We start from the raw sequence: 14439 nt of genomic DNA on the forward strand, positions 1-14439 counted from the left end.
ATATATATATATATATATATATATATATATATATGAGGATAATAATATTTTAACAAGTTTATACTTTTTCACTTACTTCACTGTTTTAATTTTCTATATTTTTCAGTCCAGCAGTTGACCACACCCATTGTAATGGTGGCTTACCAGCACTGAGTAACATCATAAACTTCAATCGACCAGTTCTGTCTAAACAAAATAGTATCAACAGCCATAAAACTCTCAGCCCACAAAATTCTATTAAAAGTCATTCCTCTCATTCGCCGACTGACGACCCTGCAGAATCTTTCAACAGTCAGCTTTTCGACAATAGGCAAGCTTCCATCAGCATTAGTGTTCTCAGTCACAATATCCTTAGCCCCCAGCAGTCTTTTAACAGTCATAGCTATTTGTCTAGTCGGCATAACTCACTCAGTGGCTCGTCTCTAAAGGAAGAAATTAAGACAAACAACCTGACAGATTTATCGCCCGTTAATCCTGAGAATGAAGAACATTCTTCTGATAAATATTTCACTGGAAAGGTATAGTGAAAAAACGATAAAGATTTTTAAGTTGACGTTCTTTTTTAAATATTTTTGTATTTGATCCTCACCGTAAATGTTTGGCAAGTGTTCGTGCGTTTCAGTTCATGTTTTTGTTGTTGTTTATTTGAAATATTGGATTTATGACCTTAACATTTTGTTTCTGGAAACTAAGAAACAGTGATTGAGTTTTTATCTGATTTATTAAGTATTCATGTCCCTATTATCTCATTTTCGTTTTTGTTCTCAGCCTAAACAGGAGTAAAAATTAATCACTTATGTAAATTACTCATTAAGACTGAATTTTAACATATGTATATCTATATATATTTCAATGCTATAAGGAGTTTTGGAAACAATTTATTAATTTATATTATTAACGGAAGCGTAAAAATTAATGCTAATGAGTAACATTAAAAAAGAAAATGCTTCTTTGTTAACATGTATTTTTTAACAGCACTATAGAGTTTTATTATAAAGCTGCTGCTAACGTAGGTGTCAGTTAAGTACTATATATATATATTATTTATTAAGTAGATGAAAAGAATGATAATGTATATTGTTGTAATTCAATACGGAAGTAAGACTGAACTATTCTTTATAAAAATCAAATTAACTGCAGTTATTGTTTTTTCTCACATTCCTCTTGATTTGTCCAGTACGGCTCAAAATCAGAGGTGTGTAAAAATAGCATTTCAGGTTTATCTTTTTTTCTCTAACAAGTCGCTCCCCAAGGACCTTTTCTTTCAGTATCAAGCTTATGAGTTAAACTGGGGAATGAGAAACAAAAACATTTTATGATACATTATTTATGTATGCAGCATAATACCTTAAAAATTTGGTTTAAACACCGAAAGCTGGTGAACTGCTGGAAACCAATAGGAGTTAAAAATTATTATAAAACTCAAGTAAACTAATGAGTTCTGGTATTGAAATAAAAGCTTCTTCGACAGCGACTTGTAGGAAACGAAAAACCCCTCAGTGGCACAGCGGTATGTCTGCGGACTTACAAAGGCTAGATTCCGGGTTTCGATACCCGTGGTGGGCGGAGCATAGATGGCCCATTGTGTAGCTTTGTGCTTATTACAAACAAACTAAGGAAACGAAAAATATATTTGAAATTATATTTTTACACACCTCTGAATTTAAGCCACAGTGGACAAATTAAGAAGAATGTGAAAAAATAAAATCATCTGTAGTTAATTTGTTTTTTTATAATAGCTTTAGGACTTTTGGTTTCCAATAGTTCGCCGGTTTTCAGCGTTTAAACTGTAACTTTTAAAGATTGATCTATGCAGTTGCGACTTTTCATTTAAATTTGTAGTTTTATCCATTCAGCTTTCCATATAATATGTGTTGCTAATTGCTGATTTTAGCTTTTCTGGCTGATCGAACCTCAAGGTTGTTTAAAAGAACGTGAAGATTATTCATTATTTATTTTCTCACCAGAAAATTGGTAAGTTTAAGGTACCATTAATAAGTTTTTTAATTAAAGCATTCAAATTTACAATATTATTTTATTGAATTAGATAAGTAAATAATTATTTGATTAAGTTAAATAAGCAAACTGTATTTAATGTAATTTATTTAAACATTTAACACATTAAAAGAAGTATTTTATAATTTTTCCCCAGAAATAAGTCAGTTTAAGATAAATTTGTTCTGAAGGCATGAATATTAAAAACGAGTATTTTATTAAAGTTCATACAAAAATTATTTTTATAACAGATTTTATGTTCAGTATATTCTTACAAAACTATGACGTATAGTATTATTTACCCACTGACCAAAAACGTGATTTATCTTTTAAGAGGCTCGGTAAAAGAAAATATGTATTCTAGTTTGTTCTAAACTTTCTGTTTATAGTAAAGAATAATTATCATGTTGTTTCCCTGTTTACGTTTCTCTTGTTATATAGTAAAATATGTTAAACTGATAAGTTTATAAAACGAAATTTCTGTTGTTAAACATTAATCATTCCAAACAATAAAACATCGGAGGTAATACAACCTTCCGTTTAACCTTAGAAATGAACTACTAATCCATTAAAAATCACTGAATTATTGGTATTTATTCTACTGTAAATGTCTAGTTGATTATTCCGATAAAGACAATAAGTAAAATAATGAAAAAAATCATATAATGAAATCATGACTCTATCAGAACGTTGGTCTTCTGAATATAAAAGAACATTTTGCTTTAGCAACATGAATATATATACTATGAATATGTAGATTATTCATGAAATAAATAATGCTACTCTCTCTATCTTACCCCAGGATACGTAACTTTTGTGCGCAAGTTGCAGATCACAAAAAGTTTGACTTTGGGATACTATTTTTTATCACCCTCAACTGCATTACTCTTGCGATCGAGAGACCCAATATCCCACCAGAGAGTATAGAAAGAGAAGTGCTAACAGCAGCCAACTACATCTTCACGATTGTTTTTGGTCTGGAAATGGTAGTTAAAGTACGTGAGCTGTTTAATATAATTTACATATAATTTTAGCAAATTACAAACGACATGAAAATGTATCTAACGACGATAGTCCTAAAAGAGCCAATTAATGGTTTACTAAACATTTGTATTACTGAAACATCCGTACATATTTTATTGGTATCACGTTTAACATGACAACAATAAGCTGCCAGTCATTGAGAAAAATGTAAACGTATTCAGTAAATTAATTTGTGTTTCCTTTGTACATGTATAAAACCTTTGAGATAAACTTTTATTTAAAATCTAAACAACGAATTTCAATCTAAGATGCCAGTGATGACAAATATTTATCCTTACAAACAAGCGTAATTATACACATTTTTGTATCTTTAAGACACTTTAGTGTTTTTAACGTATGTAAAATAAAATATCAGCTATAGCATGTAAAAATTAAGCTTCGATAATGTAGTCTTCATTTTTTCATACTCTTGAACATTTCGTTAACATATGATCACTTTATTTTTGAAATTTCGTATATATTTTTTCAAATCAGTACCTTCATAATGTAAAGTTTCGATATTCTTTTTCATATAACATTTTATAATACTCCTCCGCCAGACTAGGGTCTCTTAATTCAAATGTTTTTTTGTTTTTTCATTAGGTAATAGCCAAAGGTTTGTGGTATGGGGAGCATGCATATCTAAAGAGTGGTTGGAATAAAATGGATGGAATCTTAGTTTCAATCTCTTTGCTAGATTTCGTATTATCTTTTCTTGCCGCTGGTAGTCCAAAAATCTTTGGCATACTTCGTGTCTTCCGTCTTCTTCGTTCTTTACGGCCACTCAGGTTGATATAAAATACCTCAATTCAATTTATGATAATGAGCTAAATATATTATAAGACATGTTAGTTTTAAAGCGAAAACTTGAAGTTAGAAAAATGCATGCATTTTTTATTTAATGTAAATTATTTTACAAAATCCACACTTTTGCGAAAGCTAATGCATATTTTATTGTTATTAGCCTTATATGTTATATAGTTATATCTCTTCAAGTATGACACAGGTAGAAAAAAGTGAGTATAATTTTGATAATTCTTGAAAATTAATACTAAAAGTGTTTAATATTATATATAGTAATAAACACAGTAAATATTATACAATTTTATTATATTTGAATTATTACAATTGTATATGATCTACAAAGTCATTAGTAAATACGAATCCCGATCTTTCGGACAATGCTATCTAACTGTACATGCATAAAGATTCAATTTCAAGGAAATAGTAGACATAAGTAAAAATAATCGTTATTCTGATGTTTTGACGTACACATTATACCAACCTTATGTTAAAGCACGAGGATTTGAGTTTCGGATGATACACGTGTTAACGAGCCATCAAATTCATGATTTGATGAATACTTTATAATAAAACTTTGCAAAGCCACTCAGTACCCTCATTTTATGCACAGAGTACATTTCCAAGAAGTTCTATTACCTACTTGCTTCACCAATATTAATTTTCAGTATATATTTTTTGTTCAATTTTTCTTTTCAATAAGCATCTAGTACATAAACTAGTTAGCTTTGCTTTGATTACTGTCAGTTAAACTTTGGTTTCTTTTTATTAATTTTACTCTTTCACAACTCATGTCTTGAGTCCGTGTATCATGACGGTACTTGCGAGTTTTTGCTTATGAGGCATGTGCTATTTAGACTCTCTCTCTCACACACACACACGCACAAATGCAGCAAAAACAGAACATTCCTTAACTTTACACACAGATAGGTGCTGCCATCTATCAATAGGTTAAAGAGAATGCTCTCCGGCCTTCTGACATAACAGACTCATCCGTCGGATGGAACTCTTATTTTTGTTTTTAGTGTTTTACATTTGTCCAATAGAAGCAAAACTTTAGAATTGCGTACAATATTTCTTTTTGTTACACTAGCTCCTACGAACTGGGGTTGGTCTTTCAGCCCTTGTGGGCGAGTGGCTTACCAGTGCAACCAAAACTCGAAAAACTATCATAAACAACTAGCTATTTTTAGCTCTACGTAACCAAGGCAGTAGTCACCATCAACTGGAAAATGCATCACGGTACTTCAACAGGGCCACTACAATATACCTTAACATCTAATTATGTAAATTTTATTCTTATCTTTTTTATAAAGCGAAATACAGTGTTTTAAGTTTTTATTCGAAATACATATTCGGGAAAGTGTTTTTGATGAAATAAAAAAAGATTAGGCCTTTTAAACATTCTTTCTTTTATCAGAAATGTGGTGAAAATTTGCAATAATAATAATAATAATGGGGAAAATATTAATACCGTATTTTATACCATTTTATAATTTGCAGACTTTAATATAGAATATTTTAAATTAATAAAATCTACAAATACATTTAAAGGATTTTTTTAAAGTTCTATGTGAAATGTTTAGTCTAGGTGGTGCTTCAGTGCTTGAATGAATTCATAGTGAAATTGGCTATAGTGCTGATTTAAGAGTGTAAGGATGAGCATGGTTCATAACAACTTTAGTCTTTTGGTTATATATTCTCTCTTGTAAGCATTCATGTCAGATATAAAGATTAATATGAAATTGTTAGAAACAGCAGTTGTTGATAAACATATACTGTTTTTCAGAGTGATAAACAGAGCACCAGGACTAAAGTTAGTTGTCCAGACTCTGCTCTCATCTCTTCGTCCGATTGGCAACATTGTTCTTATCTGTTGTACTTTCTTCATTATATTTGGAATCCTGGGAGTTCAGGTAACACTTTGCACTACCACGCGACAGCACACACACACACACTGTTCTCAAGGTAATAAAACGCTAATTAAGATGGATTATAAACCACCATAGCTTCATTAAATATTTGTAAAACTATTTGTAATTTGAAAAGGGAATTGTAATGTTGATATGGTTCATTTCAAATTATATAATATATACATGTTTTAATGCTACATGAGATGCTATTCATCTATTGTAAGGTAAGTTTATATAGCAATATAATGTGTTTCTATCTTCTAGAATTTGGACACCTCAAACATTTTGTTCAATGTTATCCTTAATGTCACTTACTGTATCTGACCTCGCGCTTCTTAGTCGTATTATGAACTCTAGTTGCAATAAAATAATGTTCTGATTACAAATATTTTTTTTCTTTTCCAAATTAAATTTTTCAGGAAAATTAACAAGACATTGCCAGGTCATATGCACTAAAATATTTTATTTTTTAATCTTTTGAACTTTGGTTTTAATATATGTTACAAATTTTACATTCACCTAGCTGTTTAAAGGAAAACTCTACTACTGCGATGGACCAAATGTGAAAAACGTTAGCAACAAAACTGAATGCTTGGCAGATCCCCGTAACGAATGGATCAACCGTAAATATAACTTTGACAACTTAGGACAGGTATGCCTTATAAATAGTTAGACACTGTTTAAGGTTAATGAAATGTCCAATGAATATCATCTAATAATAGGAGAATAACTTTACTGCTATATAACGAAAAACGTTCATTGGATACTTAGCTTACGGATCTTATCAATTCATATAATAGCCAAACTATTGGCAATTATAATTATAATTTCAAAACTCAAAATCGATAATAGAAACATATAGATATAAGTTACCTACCAGAATTATCCAAAATGGTTTATTGTTTTATACCTGTACTTAATATTAGCTTAACTTTATTTGTAATATATAAAGTGCAATACCGAACCCAAGAAATATAATTTATATTCCACCTTTTTCTACAATAACTTATTTTATTGAATATTAAAGCTGTTTCAATAACAACAAACAGCTGTGGTTCAGAATATTTTGAATTTCCTTTTTAGGCTCTCATGGCGCTCTTTGTTTTGTCCTCAAAGGATGGCTGGGTTAACATCATGTACACTGGACTAGATGCTGTTGATGTCGACCAACAGGTATGTTTAATTTCATAGATTTCGATTTTTTATAGTCATCCATATTGAAATATATTCATTACTTAATACTATAACCTTCTAATATACTTTAAAATAACCCGTAGATTGCGTTATCACAGAAGGTATAACATTTACAAATGTTCTTAATGAAATGTGTGTCCAAACCTGGAAGTTTTATAAAGTTTCTTATGGTAATATAGTAGACATGGATACATACATTAAATTCATTGGATGTTAAGAATTGGTGTAACTAGATGTATGATCTGGGATATCTCTTATCTCCTCCATTTGTTTATAATTTTTATGTACATTTACGTTTCAGTCATAAGTTTGTTATTAACAATATCTATCCATTATACATTTGGTCTGAATACGCATTTACCTACTTTGTTATAGTTAAGAGTATTTTAGTTATTTATTTTTCCTCATATGAATTATATTTGATTACTTTATCATTTGTTTTAATAAATAAATAAATATATATATATATATATATATATGATTCTATACATATATCTATATATGTATGTGTCTATAAACAATGCCATATATGTATCCATTTATTATTTGCTCTCTACTATCTCAGTACAGCAGAAAAATATCTGATGATATAGTTCTATGTTTCATTACGATTTAAAGAATGTCCTATATAAGTCGGAATAATGTAAATTAGGTTTAACGCGATTCCATTAACTCTAATCAACCTTTTCTCATTTGAAATGTAAAAAATAATTGTAATCGCTGGAAATTTTCTAAAACACCAGAAATAAGTATATGTTCATCATGTTCAAGGATTTCAAAACATAACTTGCTTCCTACAACACAACATTTAACTAATTTTTTTATTAAGCTCAAATATTACTCTCGAAGTAATATTGAATTAAAGTTAATTATTTCTCTTAATCTGTCTCCATAATAGCTATCTATTATGAAACGAAACCGATTAGTGTGTATTCATATAATTATCTAAGTATAGCAACAGTTACAAAATACGTTGATAAATGCGTATTTGAAACCTGGCGTAAGAATATTTCATGAGTGAATATCAACTCAAGCTATAGAGTCTCCGCTACATACAAGGTAAGGATTGTTTAGGTAGACATTGTTTCAGCGAAAGTGTTTGGTAATAAATAGAGATACTGTGTAAATCTCTTTCAAAAACTAGCAAACCGTATAACGGTGATTATATTTTCAGTTCATCGCTTAACTATTTAACTGAAAGGAAATATTGATAGGTATTTCTATAAACGTAAATAAAATCACGAACTATATCTCCAGAATGTAACTTTATTAGCTCAATATTCCGATATTACAGCTTCGTCAGGAGCTATCGATATCTTACAATTCCACTAATCCAGTTAAATATACGTCGTGATTTTATTTACTTTTATAGAAATGTCTCATAATGAACTCTAGTTTGCGATAAACAAAGTTAAGAATGATAAATATGGTTTAGTTTTCTGATCAAATGCGATTGAAAATTGATTTTATCTAATAAAATATACTCTGATTTTAAAAATGTGACAAGTCAATGGAAGTTAATTACTTATCACGTGATGTGAACATTATGATATTTCAGACTAAGATTTCACGTCTGTATTGTTTACAGGTGTAATCTATATTCTTTTGTTATTAATATTTTATCAACTCTTCACGAGCGCAGTAATGGCTTTATGAATTGTACTAGTACAGGATAAAGTTACAATTTTCTTTTCTAATTATATGTTTTTGGTTTTATTTTCTTGTGCATCATGCAGCCCATTGAGAACTACAATGAATGGCGGCTTATTTATTTCATATCATTCCTCCTTCTTGTTGCCTTCTTTGTTCTCAACATGTTCGTGGGAGTCGTAGTTGAAAACTTTCATCGCTGTCGAGAAGAACAAGAGAAAGAAGAAAAGGCTCTTCGGGCTGAAAAACGAGCTCGCAAACTGGAGAAGAAGCGGCGAAGTATGAGCATTAACTTATATGGATATCATTATCCTCAATTAAGTCTGACAAGAATAGATAATATTCATTGTCCTCATTTAAGTCTGACAAGAATATGTATTATTATCCTAACTTAAGTCGGACAAGAATAGATATTATTATCCTCACTTAAGTCTGACAAGAATAGATAATATTCATTGTTCTCATTTAAGTCTGACAAGAATATGTATTATTATCCTAATTTAAGTCGGACAAGAATATATATTATTATCCTCACTTAAGTCTGACAAGAATATGTATTATTATCCTAACTTAAGTCTGACAAGAATATATATTATTATCCTCACTTAAGTCTGACAAGAATATGTATTATTATCCTAACTTAAGTCTGACAAGAATATATATTATTATCCTCACTTAAGTCTGACAAGAATATATATTATTATCCTAACTTAAGTCTGACAAGAATAGATATTATTATACTCCCTTAAGTCTAACAAGAATATATATTATTCCTTATCCTCAATTAAGTCTGACAAGAAGGGACAAATACAGTTTGTAATTTTCACTGCTTTTTTTAATAATTTCAAATGTACTTGATTTGTTAAAATGTTCTCACGGTAATTGCATTTCTTCGATGGTTCTTAAAATATTACCTATTTTCGAGTTTATTATCCCAAATATTTCCCGCAGTAGTATTTTAACATTAAACAAGGACCACCTTCAGCTTTGTTTACTTAAAATTTGCACTTTCTCAATTTCATCTACTTGTTGATGTAGCTAATTTTCTAACCTTTGCTTGATTTTTAATATACATTTAGAAAATATTAGTTTTCCTTTTTTCTCTTCCTTAGATATCTGTTGAAACTTTATAAATGTTGAATAATTAATTTCCTGTTAAATATCATCATACTCTGAACAAGAGTTTTCTCTTAATCATATTCTTGAAGAGTTGATGCCTCAGTTGCCCTTTGTATCCATTTCTAACAGCCAGCTGAGCTCGGTCATTAGTTAGTCTATCACATTGTGGATATTAGATCTACAGTAACCGCGGATATCTCTTGTTTAGTTTTGCACAAATATCTGAAACAAACAAAGCTAACAAACAGCCAGGGTCGAGGTAGAATTGGGACTTGTGGATGATTGTGTTCTACTCCATTTATTTTAATCATTTTTACTACAGTGTTTATTTCTGTCTCACGAACTTGAATATATTCTACTGAATATTTTAAACGTAAGTTTTCAATGATGTATAAAATATACAACAATTGATTAGCCTTAGTATGAACGTTCAAAATGTAGATTCTTAAACCTTCCTCTACGTTGAAAGGTAAATAACAACTTAGCATATGAAAGAAAGTTATTTTGTTTTCTTATTATAATTTACAAACGTAATTCAGGAGCTACCTAATATTTTACAGTCTTGTGTAAAAGGAAATATTTGTTTTCTGTAACGATATCTTTATATTGTGCCCGTTTTTCGAAACACTTTATAACTGGAAAATGTGTGGTTTAGAAGCAGATCACTATATATATTATATTGGCTTTAGCTTTTTTTTTTCTTCCTTTAAAAACAGTTTTATTCTTATTCTTATATAAGATATGTGTATAACTAACACTAATTATATCATATTAAAATTATAGTATCAGCATTTAATTTAATATGAACCTAAAATACATTAAAGGTTTATTATAATATCTATATCATAGTCCCCGGTGGGACAGCGGTAAGTCTTCGGATTTAAAACGCTAAAATCAGCGGTTTGATTCCCCTCGGTGGACACAGCAGATAGCCCGATGTGGCTTTACTATAAGAAAACACATAGACATCTGTACTATGTTAATCACAGTAGTTACGGTTAAGTCATAATGGTCCTATACTCACTCACTCCTATAGCGTATCGCACCCTGACCGCACTCGTGAAGTCTCTCCATCTCTCGCTGTCCTGTGCAACCTCTGACCATCCTTCATCTTCCATACCAACATTAAAGGCGTCCTCTGCAACATTATATCGCCATCTTTTTCTCCGTCTTCCTAATGGTCTCCTACCCTGTGGTCTTCCAAACATTGCAAACTTGAGCATTCTTTCATTTTCCATTCTGGCAACATGCCCAGCCAATCTTATTCTTCTTGCTTTTACGATATTTGCAATAGGAGTTAATCTGCTGATATCCATCAACTCATGGTTACGTCGTATTCTGCATTTATTTTCGTCTGTGTCATACACTGGCCCTAACATTATCAAAATCTGGTCTTTCTTTTTTAAATGCTTTGTAAGTGGTCATGCTTCTAATCCATATCATAGTGGTCACGTACTTTGTTCAAAAATAATTCATATATTTAACAATTATCTACCATAAATAAATAGAGATCTCAACCAAAGGTACATCGCACCGAATGGACAAATAATTAACTACATTTGCACTTAGAGAATCGTTATAATTTTCGTATTTTTTTTAATGTAATCTATGATTTTCCTATATTTTAACAGTTAATTACTTTATGTTATTTGACATTATTACCAAGTTATTTTAGAAATAGCTAGAGCTGTTAATTTTCCATTTGATTTTAAAATACCAAACTCTTGAATTGTGTAATTATACGATTCAAAGGATAATGCTTTTAAAGTTCTTGCTTTTACACCTGACATGATTTGTTTTAGTTATCAACAAGTTTTAACCTTTCTTGTTTCGATGACGACAGCGTAACGTGTGTTCAGCAAACACATATGCTCTAGCAGTAATAATATTACAACACTCTCCTGAGATAAATAATAATATAAAATACGCGAAAGTGTTAAATGAACATTATTTTATTAAGCTAATGTCAAATGTCCTTTGAAACGATAAAGACAAAAGTGGAAATCCTAAATATATAAACTTATAATTCGTAGTGTTACTCAAGAAATGCAAAAATATATAGAAGGATAATTAATTTACTGATATTCTTAACTTTTTCAACAAAGTATGTAAATATGGTTTGTTTTCCTGTGGCTAGAATATATATATATAAAGCTAAACAAAGGTCGTAGAGTTCAAACCGGCTAGAGTATTATCCAGTTAACTGGCTTTTTATTATTTCTAAGTATCTTATCTGACTTGGAACAACATCCTGTATCACTTTTTTTTAATCATCTTTTTATTTTAGTAGTTTATACTACCAGCATCTGTTTGTTGATTATGTTAGCATATTAGTTTTTTCATATCTGAATTATTTCACAGTAAGATGTTGCTTGAGCTTCATGTTTTACTTTTTATATGGAGCATCTGACTATGCCAGGGTGATCACTAAGCTTTGTCACTTGGAAACGTCCTCTGGTGGGACAGCGGTAAGTTTACGGGCTTACAATACCAAAATCCAGGGTTTGATTCTCCGCTGTGGACCTTACAGATAGCTTAATGTGGTTTTACTCTACAATAAGAGACAAACACACATTTGACAACGTATTAAATGTTTTCTATCACATATGTAGATATATATTCATTTTCAAATTATGGATATATAAAACGATGCTCTGAAATAATATTTTTAACAATTTACAAAATATCAATATAAATTCATATCTTATGTTAACGGTATACATATTCAATAACCTTGTCCCTGAACATCCCCATGACTTGTGACTAGACTTGTTGATAGCGTCGACTTTCGTATGGTAATTCACAATTGCGAATGACGCCTAAAATTTATTCTATCTGGTAGTATTACATTACACGATTTTCAGATGCGAAGTTCTCCTATTCTGTGAATATAAAAGTATGCAAGGCACTAGAGTTGAAAGTTTCGAAGTAAGGAATATGAATGACATTGAACCGTGTCGGTAAAGTATGTTAAGCAAATAAAGGCGTGATTCCAGCACAGACAAAAAAAAAGGCTATGCAAGACCGGCTTCCAGTCACACACTGAAGGTATTGAAGAAAATTAAACGGCTTGCCACAGGAAATTAATCAAGAACATAATGATCCATTGAAATTAAAGTAGCAACATCTCTTGGAACTGAAAACAAACAGATAATTCGCATGTGTTTAAGTCTATAAAGGCAGTAGAAGAGTCCTGTTCACAAGTTCTCCCCAAAGCCCAAAGGCGAAAAGAAAAGTAATTGTCAAAATTAGAGGGATATATAGTATGTAACAAATGGAAGTATTTCGTCATACTGTACGAAGCATATGTCTATTTAAGTGCTTGCAAAAGTTCGGACAGTTCATTATCGTCCTGCTGGTTGAACAACATCATACAAACAGTACAGAGTATGTCGTGAAAGTTTCTTTAAGGAATGTGTAATGGTTGTAGGTAAATTAAACAGTACAGAGTATGTCGTGAAAGTTTCTTTAAGGAATGTGTAATGGTTGTAGGTAAATTAAACATCCAAAAAGTGGGGAAAATATCATTATTATTTGTGTTTGATTCAAATATGGCAAATCACAATCAATGAAAAAAACATCGAGACACACGTCCAAGATACAAGTACAAACAGGAATTCAGGTTATACAAGTTATTCTCCTGTGGACTTATGTTTCTTTGGGTTGCGCAAATAAGTCTTCGAAAGTCGTCGTCCGCGCACGGTTGATGGAATTTCGAAAGCATTTAATGAGACTGTGGAATAAATTAACCTCTGTGTATTGTTCAAAAGCACCTGTGATGGGATTTGTCAGGGCCAACACATAGAACACCATCGATGGTGGTAAAAGTAAGTTTCAATGGTTAGAGACTCATCTTTGTATCGTTAGATATTAATCGGGACACCCATTCTAAATGTATGCATATTCAACATTTCAAAACAACGATGGTATTATTTTTTTGTTTTATTTAAAATCATGTTTTTGAAATCTAATTAAATAATGTTATTCTTACATATTCTATGCAACTAGATTTTACATTTGAAAGTGGGCTTCACGAGAAATTATTTGTATCAGTTGATTATATTGGATACTTTAGATACCCTTTTTGTATCTTTTGTTTCTAAATAGAAATGAGGGAACCACCATATTACATCAACTTCTCCAAACCAAGGCTCTTCACCAATAACATTGTAACGAGCAAATACTTTGACTTAGCTATTGCAGCTGTTATTGGTCTAAATGTAGTTACCATGGCCATGGAATTCTATATGATGCCAACGGTAAGTCCAGGGAATGTTTAAAACATTCAAGAAACATGTACTTTTGTAAAATGTATGTGCGTAGATGTATTGTTTGTTCTCAAATAAGACCTTGTTTATAGTTACAAGAGTGTTGTATGTTAATATCAACGAAACATTAAAAGCAGTACATAAAATCATGTCTCTACTAATCGAATGAACAAGAAGTTCTTTCTTTTTTGACATTCCAGGAACTCGTTTATGCTCTGAAAATATTTAATTACTTCTTCACTGCGGTATTTATTTTGGAAGCTATCATGAAAGCTGTTGCCTTGGGAGTCAGGAGATATCTCATTGATAAGTACGTTTATAGCTATATGTCGGTAAACGTGTTAGTGTAAAATAACAATAATGTTTAAACATAACATAGGTATCAATTCTCGTTCAATAGAAAATTAAACATAAAATAGTATGTAGCATACGGAAGACCTATCTTGAAAAATATGATACTGAAAGATTTTCAAAAA

At 30.6% G+C, this 14439-nt stretch overlaps 1 protein-coding gene across 3 annotated transcripts in view; it reads left to right on the forward strand.

The window, feature by feature from the left end:
- LOC106472301 (voltage-dependent T-type calcium channel subunit alpha-1G-like) overlaps positions 1–14439 on the forward strand; it is a 200403-nt gene that overhangs the window by 177815 nt on the left and 8149 nt on the right. For all 3 annotated transcript variants that reach the window (XR_002613613.1, XM_022401680.1, XM_022401685.1), the window contains 10 exons: positions 107–518; positions 1895–1974; positions 2798–2990; positions 3622–3806; positions 5609–5735; positions 6256–6384; positions 6816–6905; positions 8663–8855; positions 13803–13954; positions 14164–14273. Coding sequence is in view for 2 of the 3 variants with exons in the window: in XM_022401680.1 (XP_022257388.1) it covers positions 107–518; positions 1895–1974; positions 2798–2990; positions 3622–3806; positions 5609–5735; positions 6256–6384; positions 6816–6905; positions 8663–8855; positions 13803–13954; positions 14164–14273 (1671 nt within the window). In the remaining variant the exon portion in view is untranslated. The remainder of the gene's footprint in view (positions 1–106; positions 519–1894; positions 1975–2797; positions 2991–3621; positions 3807–5608; positions 5736–6255; positions 6385–6815; positions 6906–8662; positions 8856–13802; positions 13955–14163; positions 14274–14439) is intronic.

The sequence above is a fragment of the Limulus polyphemus genome, unplaced genomic scaffold, assembly GCF_000517525.1.
Source record: "Limulus polyphemus unplaced genomic scaffold, Limulus_polyphemus-2.1.2 Scaffold119, whole genome shotgun sequence".
NCBI lineage: Eukaryota > Metazoa > Arthropoda > Merostomata > Xiphosura > Limulidae > Limulus > Limulus polyphemus.